Source organism: Alexandromys fortis, unplaced genomic scaffold (genome assembly GCF_014885135.2).
Source record: "Alexandromys fortis isolate MF-2015 unplaced genomic scaffold, M_Fortis_MF-2015_v1.1 scaffold_50, whole genome shotgun sequence".
Lineage (NCBI taxonomy): Eukaryota > Metazoa > Chordata > Mammalia > Rodentia > Cricetidae > Alexandromys > Alexandromys fortis.
In genome coordinates, this window is record NW_026067932.1 from 3,074,878 (window position 1) to 3,088,789 (window position 13,912).

Below are 13,912 nucleotides of genomic sequence, written 5' to 3' on the forward strand. Positions count from 1 at the left end.
TACTAACTAGCTCTTCCTTTTCAAATGACCCATTTCTATTTTATATTTTACTGCAAGGCTTGTGGCTTGTTTTTTTTGTTTTGTTTTTTTGGTTTTTTGAGACAGGGTTTCTCGGCTTGTCGCTTGTTACCTCACATCTTGCTTCTCTGCGGCTGCTGGCATCTCTCAGACTCTTCTTTTTCCCTGTCTTCAGTTTAGCTTTCCCACCTAGCTATATTCTGCTTGGCTATTGGCCAAATCCGCTTAGTAACCAATGGTAATAAGACATACCCACAGCCTACAGAGGGGCATGCCACATCAATCCCAGACTGTTGTGAGCCACCACGTGGGTGCTGGAAAGCTGATGCAGGTCGGCTGCATAGCAGCCAGTGCCCTTAACTCTTCAGTCATCGCTCCAGTCCTGCCTCCCTCATTTCTGAGACAAGGGCTTCCACTAATTCTGAACCTGAACCTGGCAGGCAATGGGCGGTGGAGATCAACTTGTCCCTGTCCCCTCCATCCCCGCCCCCTGCCCCGCCCCCAGTCTATATCCCCGCCCCCTGCCCCGCCCCCAGCACTGGGGTTACAGATGCACACACTATCACACTTTGATTGTATGAGTTCTGGAAATCCAAACTCAAATCATGCTTGAGCAGGAAGCATGTGACCCACGGAGCCATCTCCCTGACCCTTATATTGTTATTTTTTCAAAGGCTGAATAATAAATTCCATCTCACACACGTATCAACTGTTGCTATCCACTCTTTTATCATGGTAATTTAGGTTGGGTTGCTTTCATCTCTCGACTATTGTGAACAATGTCCCAATGAACATGGGTGTGCAAATACCGAGGTCCGATTTCCTAAGCATTTGGACATATACCCAGAGAGGGGACTTCTGGATCATATGGTAATTTTGTTTTAAAGGAATCAGTTTTCCACCATGCTTGCACCATGTAATTGTCCCACTAACAGTGCACAGGGTTCCAACACTCCCCCTCCAAACACACGGAGAAAGAGATATGAGGATGTACCATAAGGTGAACATTGATGTTGGGTTAAAGGAGTTTTGTTTTTTTTTTTAGTGATTTGTATTTTGTTCTTGAGCCGTGGTTGTTCCTTACATATTCCTCACCAAGGCTAACTGTGATGACCAGAATGCAGCAGAGTCACAGCAGGGAAGAACAGGCAAATTGGTTTCCAGCTGACACTGTTGACTCTTACCCTCAGAAGGCAGCCCTTATGCTGTGAGGAGAAGGACAGAGGGATGATGGACGTGGCCTAGCTTCTGTCTCACTGCAAGTCCCAGATCACAGCCACTAACAACTTCCCAGCACAGGAGTGACCACACAGATTTAAGTCCATGACTTCTGCATGGATCCTATTCTGACTGAATGGAGACAGGCTGTCCTTGACAGCCTCTGTTCACACTGTAGGTTCATGGGAAAAGGCAAATTTCAACTGGTGTTTGGGGGGTGGGGGAGTGCTTACTGCAAAGCAATTGATTATTGAAATACTACCAACAGTTGTGAATTCCCTTCTATATCCTTCTGTTTGCACCTTCCTTCTACCTCCGCAGCTATTACCTACACTTATTATTCCTAATTGTCTTGCTTTTTTGATCACTAGTTTTTATATGTGCATAAACATATAAAAGTATTTTTACACATATGTAACAATAAACTGGTTAAATTATATTCTGCATCCTTTATGTATTTATTCCCGTCAATGTAGGCTATTATCTTTTCATGTGCACGTGTGTGTGTGTGTGTGTGTGTGTATGTGTGTGTAGGGTAGGGACATGCATGTGCCATAGTGTGTGTGTGTGTGTGTGTGTGTGTGTGTGTGTGTGTGTAGCTTAGAGGATAGAGACTGAACTCAAAGAGCTGGGTTTTCATGGAAAGTACTTTGATCCACTAAACCATCTTGCTGGGCCATTGTTTTTGCTCTTAAAATGCTTACATGATTTTTTCCCTCCTAGTGCTGGAGATCAAACTCTGAACCTTGTAAATACTAAACTAGGCACAAGTTCTCCCACTGCGATACTTTCCCTGCCCTATGACACGGAAGACATCCAAACACTGAAATAAAAATACATTGACAGGATACAGAAATGCAAGTCACATTTTAATATAGTTTCAAAACCACTCCCCAATATAACTACAAATTTAATCAGGAAAAATATAAGAAATACCATAACCATTAGTACAGTGCCTTATAGCATTTTTTCCTGAATTCTTTGCTTACTGTCTGAGATGACAAAGGTACCAGGTATCCAACATTTTGACACTGTCACCTACAGATGTGTTAGGCTGCAGGTTAGACACGCCCTACGGAAATGTTCTAATTGAGCATTTTATGCTTTATGTAGTTTCCCCCAGCAGCTTCTTATAAATAAAGCTGCTGACAAAATTGCACAGGGAATAAAGCCCTCGTGGTCAGCTGATAAAATTTGCAAGAGTAGACATTGAAACTTTTGTTGCTATAATTATTGTTAAAATCCACCCCCCATAGAAAAATTCAGCAAAAATCTTTACAAAAAGAATGCACTCTGGTTGCAATAAAATCTCTACATTTGTGTTTTCAAAATAAAATATCAGCATGCGAACATGACTGTAATCCCAGCGAAAGGGAGCTGGAGGCAGGAAGATGACTACAAACTTGTGTCCAGTCTGGACTGGGAGGCAAGATCCTGTCTCACTCAGAAAACCAAAACAGAGAGGGATGAGGGAGGGAGAGGGAAGAGAAGAGGGGAGAGAGAATATTAACAAACAGGTGAGTAGATTTCCCAAAGGAATTCATTATGTAATCAGAATAAAGGGATACTGAGTGCGTGCAATATCGATGTGGAAGACTGAGGAGTCTAAACTGCTTGTTGTAGCAAATCATGAGACTCCAGCTGTTGTGCCTCCTCTCCTTAGCAGGGGAAAACAACATCCATCAAATATCCTTTTACCTTCATGAATTACCAGCTGCTTTAATTATTTAACTCACCTGGGAAGCATACTGGCTACAATAAGTGCATGACTTAACAAAGTGGGCGAGCCTTTTTAAATGACCTAATAAAACTGGCTAAAAGCCAGGGTGGGATGGAAAAGCTGGACCCCCCAACTCTGAAGAGGTCAAGTGCTTTCTGTGGGACGGAAAAGCAACCATTTTAATTCCCATTCTAAAATAAAACACACCCTGGGTTCGGTCTCGACTGTGTTTGGAACACAGGAAACCCAACATTTTAAAACCGGATTCCTGTCTTATCCTCAAAACTAATTTTTCTACCAGCGAAAACAAAAGTGCTCATAACTGGTAATATACAACACTAAAAACCAAATGACAGATGGCTTATGTCTCATTGCCAGCAACGAGTGTTAAATGCTAAAGGACACCTGGATATTTATAAAAGCCAAAAATATATATTCATTTCTTACTTCTCATAGTTATAAAATTATCATTATATAACTGGGCATAAAGTAACTTTTGACCTGGTAACTAAAGGATTACATTTTGGAGGAATAAGATGGCGGGAGCTCCTGCCAGGTGTCTCATCTTTACAGTGTATCAGCTCAATGGAATTAAACAGGAGGAGAACACAGCTGGGGGAAATGACCAGTTTATTTGTTTTATAAAATAGAATGAGAAAGCTTAGCGTAGGCGGTCAGGAGGAGACAGTCTCGGGTGTCATCTTCACCAAGAATAGACTCACACCATTCCTTATGCATTCCCACAGCGCAGGCAGGAAGACTACTTCCAGACCCCTGCCTAGTCACTTACATTCTTCTTAAGGAATCCAAAAGAAAAATACTTTGAATTTTGGTTACTCCTGAAGTTACTATTCGCAGGTGCCCTGGAAGCAACAGTTTGATTTGGTGTCTTGCGTCCCAAGAAGGAACAGTAAACTTAGTTCATAGCAATGTGCCGTTGGCTTTCAGAGGCTGTGACCAATTATTTGGGAGTTGTAATCTGCAGGCTCCATTTTTAAAATGTGCGGGATGACACTGTCGATTCGGACATTCCCAATGAGACCCTTGAAGAACAATTCTTCGGTGATGGTGGCGTTCATCAGTCTCAAAGCCGGAAGTCTGAGAAGTAGTCGAGACAGCCTGAGAGGAAGAGGGAAGCCAGGTGAGAGGTGGGGGACTCGGGAGAAAAGCACCCACACAAACAATAAAGATCAAATTTTCAAAGACTCAGGACCAAAAGTTTAGATTGTCTAGGCTTAGAGTGGTATGACAGTCACCTGCATACGACTGCAATCTCCACAGGAAAGCCTGGCTCTGAACTGCTCCTCCAATGCTGTCCCCATGTGGCTGCAGGGACCACAGACTAAATCACTAACCACGGGGCAGGTTCACTTAAGAACAGATTCCCAACAGTGTTTTTAGAAGTTTTAACAACATTGTTTTAAAGAAAAATGTTTTATGTTATTAGAGCACGGAAGGGCTGATAACTTTTTTTCTTTTGAAAATGCACACACAGAGGCACAGACATACACAGAGACACAGACACACACAACAAGAGAGACACACACAGACAGACACACACAGAGGCACAGACATACACAGAGACAAAGACACAAACAACAAGAGAGACACACACAGAAAGACACACACAGAGGCACAATCACAGAGACACCGACACAGGACATATATAGACCCCTAGACACACACAACAGACACACACTGCTAGAAATGGAGTAGCGGGCAACCAATGCCTGTTATTATAAAAAGCTTGGATATAAAAAACAGCCACTGGGTTCAAATTGTGACCCAGCTGCCCCTTGTTCTATGAAGGCCACTCCCTCATTTCCACAGCGCTGGTGTGAGGATGAATGGCGGCTTCTGTCTAATTCTATGTGTAGGAGGAAGTTTGTAAGGTAGGACAGCTGGTGTGTGTGGAAGTGTCTCTGAGGCAGATAAGCGCTGTTCATGGGCAACATCTCTAAATACGTAGGAAGGAGACAACCCGAGGGCACATCCTTACTCTGTGCTTTGGGTCATAGGGAAGGAAGACAAGGGTCACCTGAAAACAAACCCTGAATGAGACACATCAGGAACGCAGTCGGTACAGCACGGAGATGCTAGGTAGAGGGGCGGTGTGCTCGGAGGAGGCACAAAACGAGAGAGCGTGCCATTTCATCTGCTACTACAACAGCGTGCGAGCCGGACGGAGGGGATAAATCCTGGAATTCCTTATTTAGTATTTTTGGTCTGAGATTGACCACAAATATCTGAAACTATGCATAAGGAAGCCTACTAGAATTCTGAAAAGTGGGTGGTCTTATCATGAGGAAAATGAAGCACACACGTTAAACCCAGCAAGCGTGGTATCATATGCTTAGGATCCAAAAACTGGATTCTCAATCGTTCTGAGCTGCTGTCCTTTCCCCTGAGATGGGTGTCTATTTCTAGAAAAATAAGAAAGGAGAGTTCCCTCTCACCCCAAGGAACACTGGCAAGAAGTAACTTGGAAAAATTAGCATAACTATTTCAAAATGAATTAGCTATTAGTTTGTGTTTTAATTTATCATTTTTCTCTCTTCTTACTAACACAATTATTTCATTTGAAAAGTTGGGCTCTGGTGGTACTGTGTCTTTGGGCAGTACTTCACCCTCTCTATTTAAAGCAGTGTTTCTCGACCTTCCTAACGCTGTGACCCTGTAATACAGTTCCTAACGCTGTGACCCTGTAATACAGTTCCTAACGCTGTGACCCTGTAATACAGTTCCTAACATTGTGACCCTGTGATACAGTTCCTAACGCTGTGACCCTGTAATACAGTTCCTGACGCTGTGATACAGTTCCTCATGCTGTGACCGTGTAACACAGTTCCTCATGCTGTGGTGACCCTGTAATACAGTTCCTCATGTTGTGGTGACCCCCCACCCCAGCCATCAGATTATTTTCACTGTTACTTCATAGCTGTACTTTGGCTACTGTTGTGAATCATAATGTAAACACCTGCTTTCCAGTGGTCTTAGGCAACACCCCAGAAGGGCTGTTCAACCCCCACTCTCTCTCGAACCACTGATTTAAAATGAGAACTCATTAGCTATTGCATGTGAGGCCTGGTAACAGCTGGTTTGTCCCCTCTGTGCCCGGGATCAAAGGGCCTTGCCATACTTGTGCTTCTGCTAAGCTCTGGAACACCCTTCGTTTCCTCTTTTCCTAGAGCTGGGAATTACCCCCAGGAGCTTACACACACTGAGGAAGTACTCCAACACTAAGCTGCAGAGACAGCCTCATTATGGCCTTCAATAGCATCAGCCACTTCAAAGTGGCTGACTAAAACATTTCATTACTCTTACATGCAAAATAGTATAGAACAGATTCACTAAAAAGCTTTTAGGCAAGGCGTGGTGTTGCATGCCTATGTGTAATCCCAGCAACGTGGAGGCAGGGGCCGGGAAATTGTGGTTAAAGACTATCCTTGGCTACTTTGGGTAAATTCAAGGCCAGTGAGCTACGTGAGACCCTATCTCAAAACAAACACAAATCCTTTAAGCGTATGGCATTAAGTAGTTTGAGCCTAGAGGTACCTGTAGGTGTCATCTGGATATGTCCTGGTGATATAGTCCTGGAATTCCACATAAGCCTTTTCTTGAAATTTTTCAATCAGCTCCATGTTCTCCAGGCCTGGATGATCTAAGACATAAAAGAACAGAGTTACCCAAGTTCTGAATGCTCATCTAATAATTCATGGGATGTGGTGACACAGGATGGAGGAGCAGACAGTTCTTGAAACAGAAGCCCCATATACAATGCTTTGTTCCTTCCTTCTAGAAGTAATTACTGAACACACCATCAAGACCGTATGTAGCCAGTGGTAACCATTAACATCTAATAAAAACCAGACCACTGTGTGTTACCAATATGTTTTTCTCTCCAAAGTAGTGGAATTTTTATTGTTTTTTTTTTTTTATCATTTCACTTTTAACAACAGAAAATGACCAAAGGGGCTAAAATTAAAGGATTAAATTTAAAAACAACTTTAATCCACAAAATATCTGCAGGTTGTATTTGTCAAGGAGCCCAACAGATATGGCCATGTTTAGAAGTATTTAAGAAATTATGAGTTATTAGCACTTTTATCTCTGTCAGAAAAATCATAATGCAGGAACACGAAATAATCTACAAAACATTTTGATAGTCATATTTCACAAAATAGAAGTAGTTAAAGAGCTCCATCAATTTATAGCTAAGTTTCAGTTTTACCTAAAGGAAACAAAATTGGCTAACTGGTTGTGCTGGAATGGAGACACGTGCGGGCTTGATGTGTGGCACAGTGGCAGAGCTATTTCCTGTCCTGTAAAGTCCTATGCTGGGTTCCAGCACCACAAACAGAAAAAATGAAATGAGCGAAAGCGGAGGTACATCTTATCAGCCCCTAGGAAGCACTCAGCCTGCACTCCGCACTGAGCCCCAGGCCCGACCTCATGTGAAGCACTAAACGGTACAGACGTTTTAACACCCGATTCACAAAGCTGAAGGGAGAAGCAGGTCCCCCCCCCCCCCGCCCCCCGGACAGTTTTATTAGGACACGCAGGAGCAGGACACCCATCGAAGAGAAAGCACAGACCCTCAAAGGACTGCTGATTCCTCCTACTCGCAAACTAGCAACCTGGAGGCCACTTTACTGTCTGTAAACTAGACACCGCAGGAAAGCAAAAGGCCCATCTTCCTACATGTCTGCAGCTTTCATAGGTCCCGAGAGTGCAGCAAACCCCAGACACAGCAATAATTGTCTTGCATTCTGGCTTTAATAATGCTCAACAAGATAAATCTACGAATTCAAATAATGCAGGCCCATGTGTTCTACTGATTTTCCAGGCAAATGTCTAATATCCTTAAAATCAGATTTAGAGCACAAAAATGAAATGATTTTAGTATATTCAGAGTTTTATAGTATTGCCACGATGCAATTATGGGATGTTTTTATGATTCCAAAGTAACCCTCAACTAGGAGCAATCACTCCCCATCTCCCCACACCCCAACTCTACAAACAACTAATTTACATTCTGCTCCATGTCCGCCTGGACGGGATTATTTCCCATAAGTGGAGTCAAATAACTGTGTGTGCCTGCAGGAGTGGCGTCTTTCACTTAGGCATGTTTCCAGGGTGCATCCCGTCATAGCATATGCCAAACTCTTCATGCTGATGGCAGCTCATGGATGCACATATTATATACACATACACCCATCTGTCTTTACATTCTCATTACATGTGTGTGTGTGTGTGTGTGTACAGGAATGCATGCCACAGTGCATTTCTGGGGAGAGAAAGTTATCCTAATCATCTTGCTTCTACCTACCGAGTACTTAGATTAAGGGCGTATCCCATCAGGGCCGGCTTCACTCAGTTTTAGATGGACAATTACAAGTGTCCGTTTTTGCCTACTGTGACTAGTACCAACATGAACATTCATGTTGATATTTTTGTGTACATATACACTTTTGTATTTGGGGGTCAATCGGAATTGAATAAACGCCTAACTTTGTGTGTGTGCGTGCGTACACGCGTGCAGCATATGTACTTGTTATTAGAGGTGTGTTCGTGTGGGGGGGGCAGAGGGAGCCATCAGGTGTCTTTGCTCTCTGCCTCTATGTTTGGAGACACGGTCTCTTACTGAGCTTATCGACTGGCCGGGCTGGATGGCCAATGAGCATGAGGTATCTGCCTATTCCTAGTAGTGCTAGTGCTAGGATTACAGGCACAAGCCAGTCTGGCTTTTTATATCGGCTCTGAGGATTCAAACTAGAGTCTTTGTGTTTGCATGACAGGTACTTTATCCTATCCACCGAACAATTTTCCCAACCTCCTCATGTTTAATGTTCTGAGGAAGTGCTGAACTCCTGTCGCAGGCAACTGCCCCATTTTACACTCCTATCTGCAGCGGGTGAGGGCTCCAATTTCTGTACATCATCAAATACTTCAATGAGACACAAATGTCCTGGGCATGGCGGTGTAGATCTGCAATCCAGTACTTGGGTATCTGAGACAGAAGGACTGCCAAGAGTTCAAGTCAAGCCTGGGCTATACAGGCAATATTAGCCTCACCAGGGCTACATGCCCAAGACCCTATCTGAAAAGTACAAAAATGACTGAATAAATGATAAACAAAACAACAGAAGACATGTTTCTATATGGCCTTCAGGTAGGCAGACTCATAGCCATCGATGCAGAGTTCGGCCACGCTGTAGACACGGAAGAGGGACCTCTGTACCTGGACTGAAGAGGACTATGGCCTTCAGGTAGGCGTACTCATAGCCATCGATGCAGAGTTTCACCATGCTGTTACAGAATTCCTGCAACTTGAAGATGTGCTCCATCAACGACTTCCTCCGTTCCGGTGACATTTTGTCTTTAAAACACAAACACACACTGCTAATTGTCATGGAAAATGGTTGGCCGTTTTCATGCATTTCCAGTCTCACTTCCCTCCAGTATTGAATAATCAATTTCTAAACGCTTAGAATTCGAACCTCTACACAGAGCGCAAGGTAACAAATCGCCTTCTGGTATTGCTTATTCAAGAAAAATGGAGTAAAACCTGAAACTCAAGAGTTTCCCCTTCAGATACTCCTTCAGAAGTAGAGCATCCATCTGAAAAAAATGACCAAGTCCAAGGGGCAGGGGTGGAGCTCGCCTGGCAGGGTGCTTATCTAGCCTTTGGGAAGCCTTAGATCTGAAGACCTGGAGTGGTGGCAGAGGCAGGTGGTCAGGAGTTCAAGGCCATCCTTTCATACTTAGATTTTTGAGAGCACACCTCAAAAGAAACAAAGAATAACAACAACAAAACCAAAGTACAAAAGACTCAAATGTTTATAACAAGGTTTTATTTAAGCTTCTATCATTTGGAAAAATAATGAGGAAAACCATTTTCAGTTTTAAAAAATTAGAAACTTTAGTATAATAAAAACAAAAATTGAGCAAAACACATTGCTAAGAGCAAAGAAAAGTTGAGAAAAATAAGGTTTTCCACCATTTTAACATATCTAAAAGGGATACGTGAGGAAGGCATCTGAGTGTTTATGGGACTTCGTCTTAGGTATTATATTTTAGAAACAAAAACCTGACTACTAAGCCTTTCAGACTTAAATACACAAGTCTTCATGTTTCTCTCTCTCTCTCTTTCTAAATATGTGTGTGTGTGTATGCATGTGCATGTGTATATACGTGATCATGTGAGTCTACACACACACACACATACGACAGAGTTCCTCTGTTACGTGATCATGTGAGTCTACACACACACACACATATGACAGAGTTCCTCTGTGTAGCTTTGGAGCCTGTCCTGGAACTCACTCTGTAGACCAGGCTGGCCTCAGACTCATAGAGATCTGCCTGCCTCTGCCTCACAAGAGTTAGGATTAAAGGCGGAAGCCACTACCACCCAGTTTAAATATATTTTGAATGATCAATGAATTTGTCAAAATGTTAAGATTACCCGGAGTAAAAAGGTAAAATATCTATACAGTCATCAGGCTATTTAACTTTGGCCCTAACCTTTTGTAGAGCAGATGACTCCCCCGCTAACCTTGAGAGCAGAATCAGTAAGTTGGTTTTTACCTTGCTGAAGGCTGCTGTGAAGACAATTGACAAACGTTGCTAATATAGTTGCTACATTCATCACTTGCCAGCACTGTGCAAGACCGAGAGTGAAGAGTTCGTTCCAATATGCTTTTACCAAAGATATACTGTTTTCTTGCCTGGTAGAAAGAGAAACAAAGGCATACATCAGATATAAACTTCCCAACGGATCGATGCACTAAAACCACCAATTTACAACTATTCCAAAAGACCCACAGGCACACACCGAGAATTCTGTGCTCTGTACAGTTGGCAGAAGTCCACAAAGAGGGCCCTAAATCTAAATCTCAGCTAGCTCACTATCGCTCAGCCAGTTTATAAGACCAGCTACAGCAAGATTTAAAACAGGTTAGTAGAGAGTATTCTCATCTTTCCAATACAGGTAACAGACGTGTCAATTACCCTGAGGTCGCCGTAACACACTGTGTGAGTGTGGAAATGACCCAGTGCTCTCCTTAGACACACACAATTTCTATGAAGTAACTGCCAATAAAAATACACTGCAAAAATTTCAAATAAACAGGCCATGATATGCCAGGTACTGGTGGAGTGAGAGCTGACATAGTGGATTAGGTCTGCCTATGAAAGAGAAGGGTTGTACAAATATGAAACTTTAGATATTTTATATAAGTGTTAGATAAACATATGCATCTGACTATATACACAGTTAATTTCAAACAATTAAAATCCCACAAGTATGAAGATAACATGTAAGAAAACAGGAGGGTCAGGGGAGAGGACTCTGAGGCAATGCCATTCAATAACTGGAAGAAAATTAAAAAAAAAATTTAAATGCATGTGTATGTGGCTACCTGTATATGCCCTGTGTGTGTGTGCGTCCACGCACACATGTTCATGTACCTGTCCTCAGAGGCCAGAAAAGAGCACGAGATCCTCTGCAGCTGGTGTCACAAGCTAACTGGAGCCTGCTGTGGATGTTAGGATTCAAACTCAAGTCCTCTGCAGGAGCAGGAAGTACTTGCAGACACTTAGACATACCTCCAGCTCCAGGAGATATTTTTTAAAGACAAAAATGTCGGGATAAGCTTGCAATTCCAGCAGTCAAGAAGTGGAGGCAGGAGGCTCAGGGGTTCAAGGCCATTAGTGGTTGGAGGCAAGCCTAGGCTACCTGACGTACTATCTCAGAAGTCCAGAGACATAGAGAGCAAGTACTGCAGCAATAAGGAGAACACGAGCAAGCCTGAAACAGCAGTGTGGTGGTTAACGCCCACTGTCAGCTGTCACCACAACCCTCTTCATGATGGATAAAATCGTTTCTTAAACAGATGAGTCAAAATTAAACCTTTCCTCCTTAAGCTGTCTTAGCAATGAGAAAAGTAATGAGCCAAGAAGGCAACATTCAGTGTTCAATGGTGTTGGATGCCTTTCTAAACGCGGCCATCTTCTCTGAATGTTCTTTCTTCTACTGGGTGCTCTAGTTAACAAGCTCACTCATTCTTTAAGGGCTAGATCAGAGCTTTTATTTTTTATTTTGGTGCAGCTGAGGGTGACCCCTGTAGTGGCATTTCATTTGTATTTTAATAAATAAAGCTTGCCTGAGGATTAGACAAGTAAAACAATCACAATGATAATACACAGCTTTAATCCCAGTAGCCACACTAGTTTGCCATAGAAACCAGAGAGAAGTGGTGCACACCTTTAATCCCAGCACTAGAGAGGAATATAAAAAGGGAGGAGACAGCTCTCGGACACAGTCTCATTCTGAGATTCCTGGAGGCAGGATCACCATTTCAGCTAGTGGCTGACCGTTTTGCTTCTCAGATATTCAGATTGAACCCCAACTGCTCTCTGAGTTTTTATTAATTGTGCTTCAGACCCCAGAGCCATGAGATGCATCTCCAGGCTCAGGAGTTGCAGTTATATATTTGTTTGAGGCAGAGGTTCACTGTGACACCACGGATGGTTTGGAATGCATGGTCCTCTTGTCTCAGCCTGCCTCGTGCTAGCATTACAGGCATGCACCATGATATCTGGTGCACAGCTCGTTTCTTTGGATAAATGCCCTCTTATAACATCTCTCTCTCTAGTTCCTTTGGGTGTTTACTTAACCTTGCACCCAGGTTTATGTGTGTTTCCTAGTTTCCACACTACCCAAAGGTAACTGTTCTCTCATGTATTTCTGTATCACAGTGAACATGTACTTCAAAGTACATGATGTATACAAGAAAATCTGGGCTTTTTTGTTTGTTTGTTTGTTTTCTAATCTTTGAGGATATAGAACAGACAGAAGTCAGCTGGACTGTAGGCTTAATAGAGGCTGGGCTGTGGCGGCGCACACCTTTAATGCCAGCACTGGGGAGACAGAGGCAGGTTTGAGGCTGGTTTGATCTACAGAGTGAGTTCCAAGATAGCCAGGGCTACCCAGAGAATCCCTGTCTTGAAAAATAAAATGAAACAAAAAGAGTCAGTTTGAGAAGTTGGGACATTTTACAAAAAAAAAAAAAAATCTTCAAGAACACCTATATATTTTATTATAAGATAATTAAATTGTAGGATTTCTTTCTTTTCTGCAAAGAGATTCAAGTCAGTAAGGATGTGCTGCTGCTACAAGTCACAACGTTATACAGAATTGCGCAGCCATCTCTTCACGGGCGACTATCAGACCCAAGGGCCTTGGTAAAGGTGAAATCAAGATTCAATGAAATTTTGGTGTTAATGCTTTGTGAATAAAGTGGCTGTCTTTTGCGGTAGATTTTCAATGTAGCTGACTCCCTTTCTGTTACATATTTGGGAATTAATTCCCAGTTCAGAACTGTTTCCTATGCCTTTGGACTACGTGTGAAAACTGCCAGGCCTCCGTTCCTCTCTCCTAGGTAAGCACAGAGATCTGCCTTCCTGCAGTTATCTTTATCAGCAGGCATCTGGTCACTGCTTAGGGTCAGGAGAGAGCATCCCACTTAAGATATTCACAGATCTCCAAGGACACAGAATTCCTACCTGCCCAACCTGCTGCTCTGGATTTACCTCACTTGAAAGATTCTTAACTCCTTCCGCTCACCTTCACCTCAGTTTACTGATGATTTTGGTTCAGGAAATTTATAGCTTGAGTTTTCCTCTCGAGCTCTATTCATGATTTTACTAAAAATAACCCTTTTAGCTCTTCTACTAATCACCTAAGAGTATAGTGTAGCACACTAACCTTCCCCTCTAGAATTTCCTGATGATTTAATTCCTTTCTTTTTGTCTTTCTTTTTTCAAGACAGGATTTCTTTATGTTACAGCCCTAGCTGTCCTGGAACTAGCTCTTGTACACCAGGCTTGTCTCAAACTCACAGAGATCCACCTGTCTCTGCTTCCCGAGTGCTGGGATTAAATATGTGTGCC

The 13,912-nt window shown here is 42.8% G+C and overlaps 1 protein-coding gene across 5 annotated transcripts in view; it reads right to left on the reverse strand.

Moving 5' to 3' along the window:
- Positions 1–2,098: 2,098 nt before the first annotated feature.
- Positions 2,099–13,912, reverse strand: part of Nr2c1 (nuclear receptor subfamily 2 group C member 1) — a 49,119-nt gene continuing 37,305 nt past the window's right edge. For 3 of the 5 annotated variants that reach the window (XM_050145636.1, XM_050145634.1, XM_050145638.1), the window contains 4 exons: positions 10,547–10,686; positions 9,198–9,335; positions 6,512–6,617; positions 2,099–4,075 (listed from right to left, as the gene is read on the reverse strand). In XM_050145636.1, the coding sequence (XP_050001593.1) occupies positions 3,901–4,075; positions 6,512–6,617; positions 9,198–9,335; positions 10,547–10,686 (559 nt within the window). In that variant the 3' untranslated portion in view covers positions 2,099–3,900. Of the gene's footprint in view, positions 4,076–6,511; positions 6,618–9,197; positions 9,356–10,546; positions 10,687–13,912 lie in introns of those variants that run through there. The other 2 variants (XM_050145635.1, XR_007592378.1) reach the window with 2 other exon arrangements.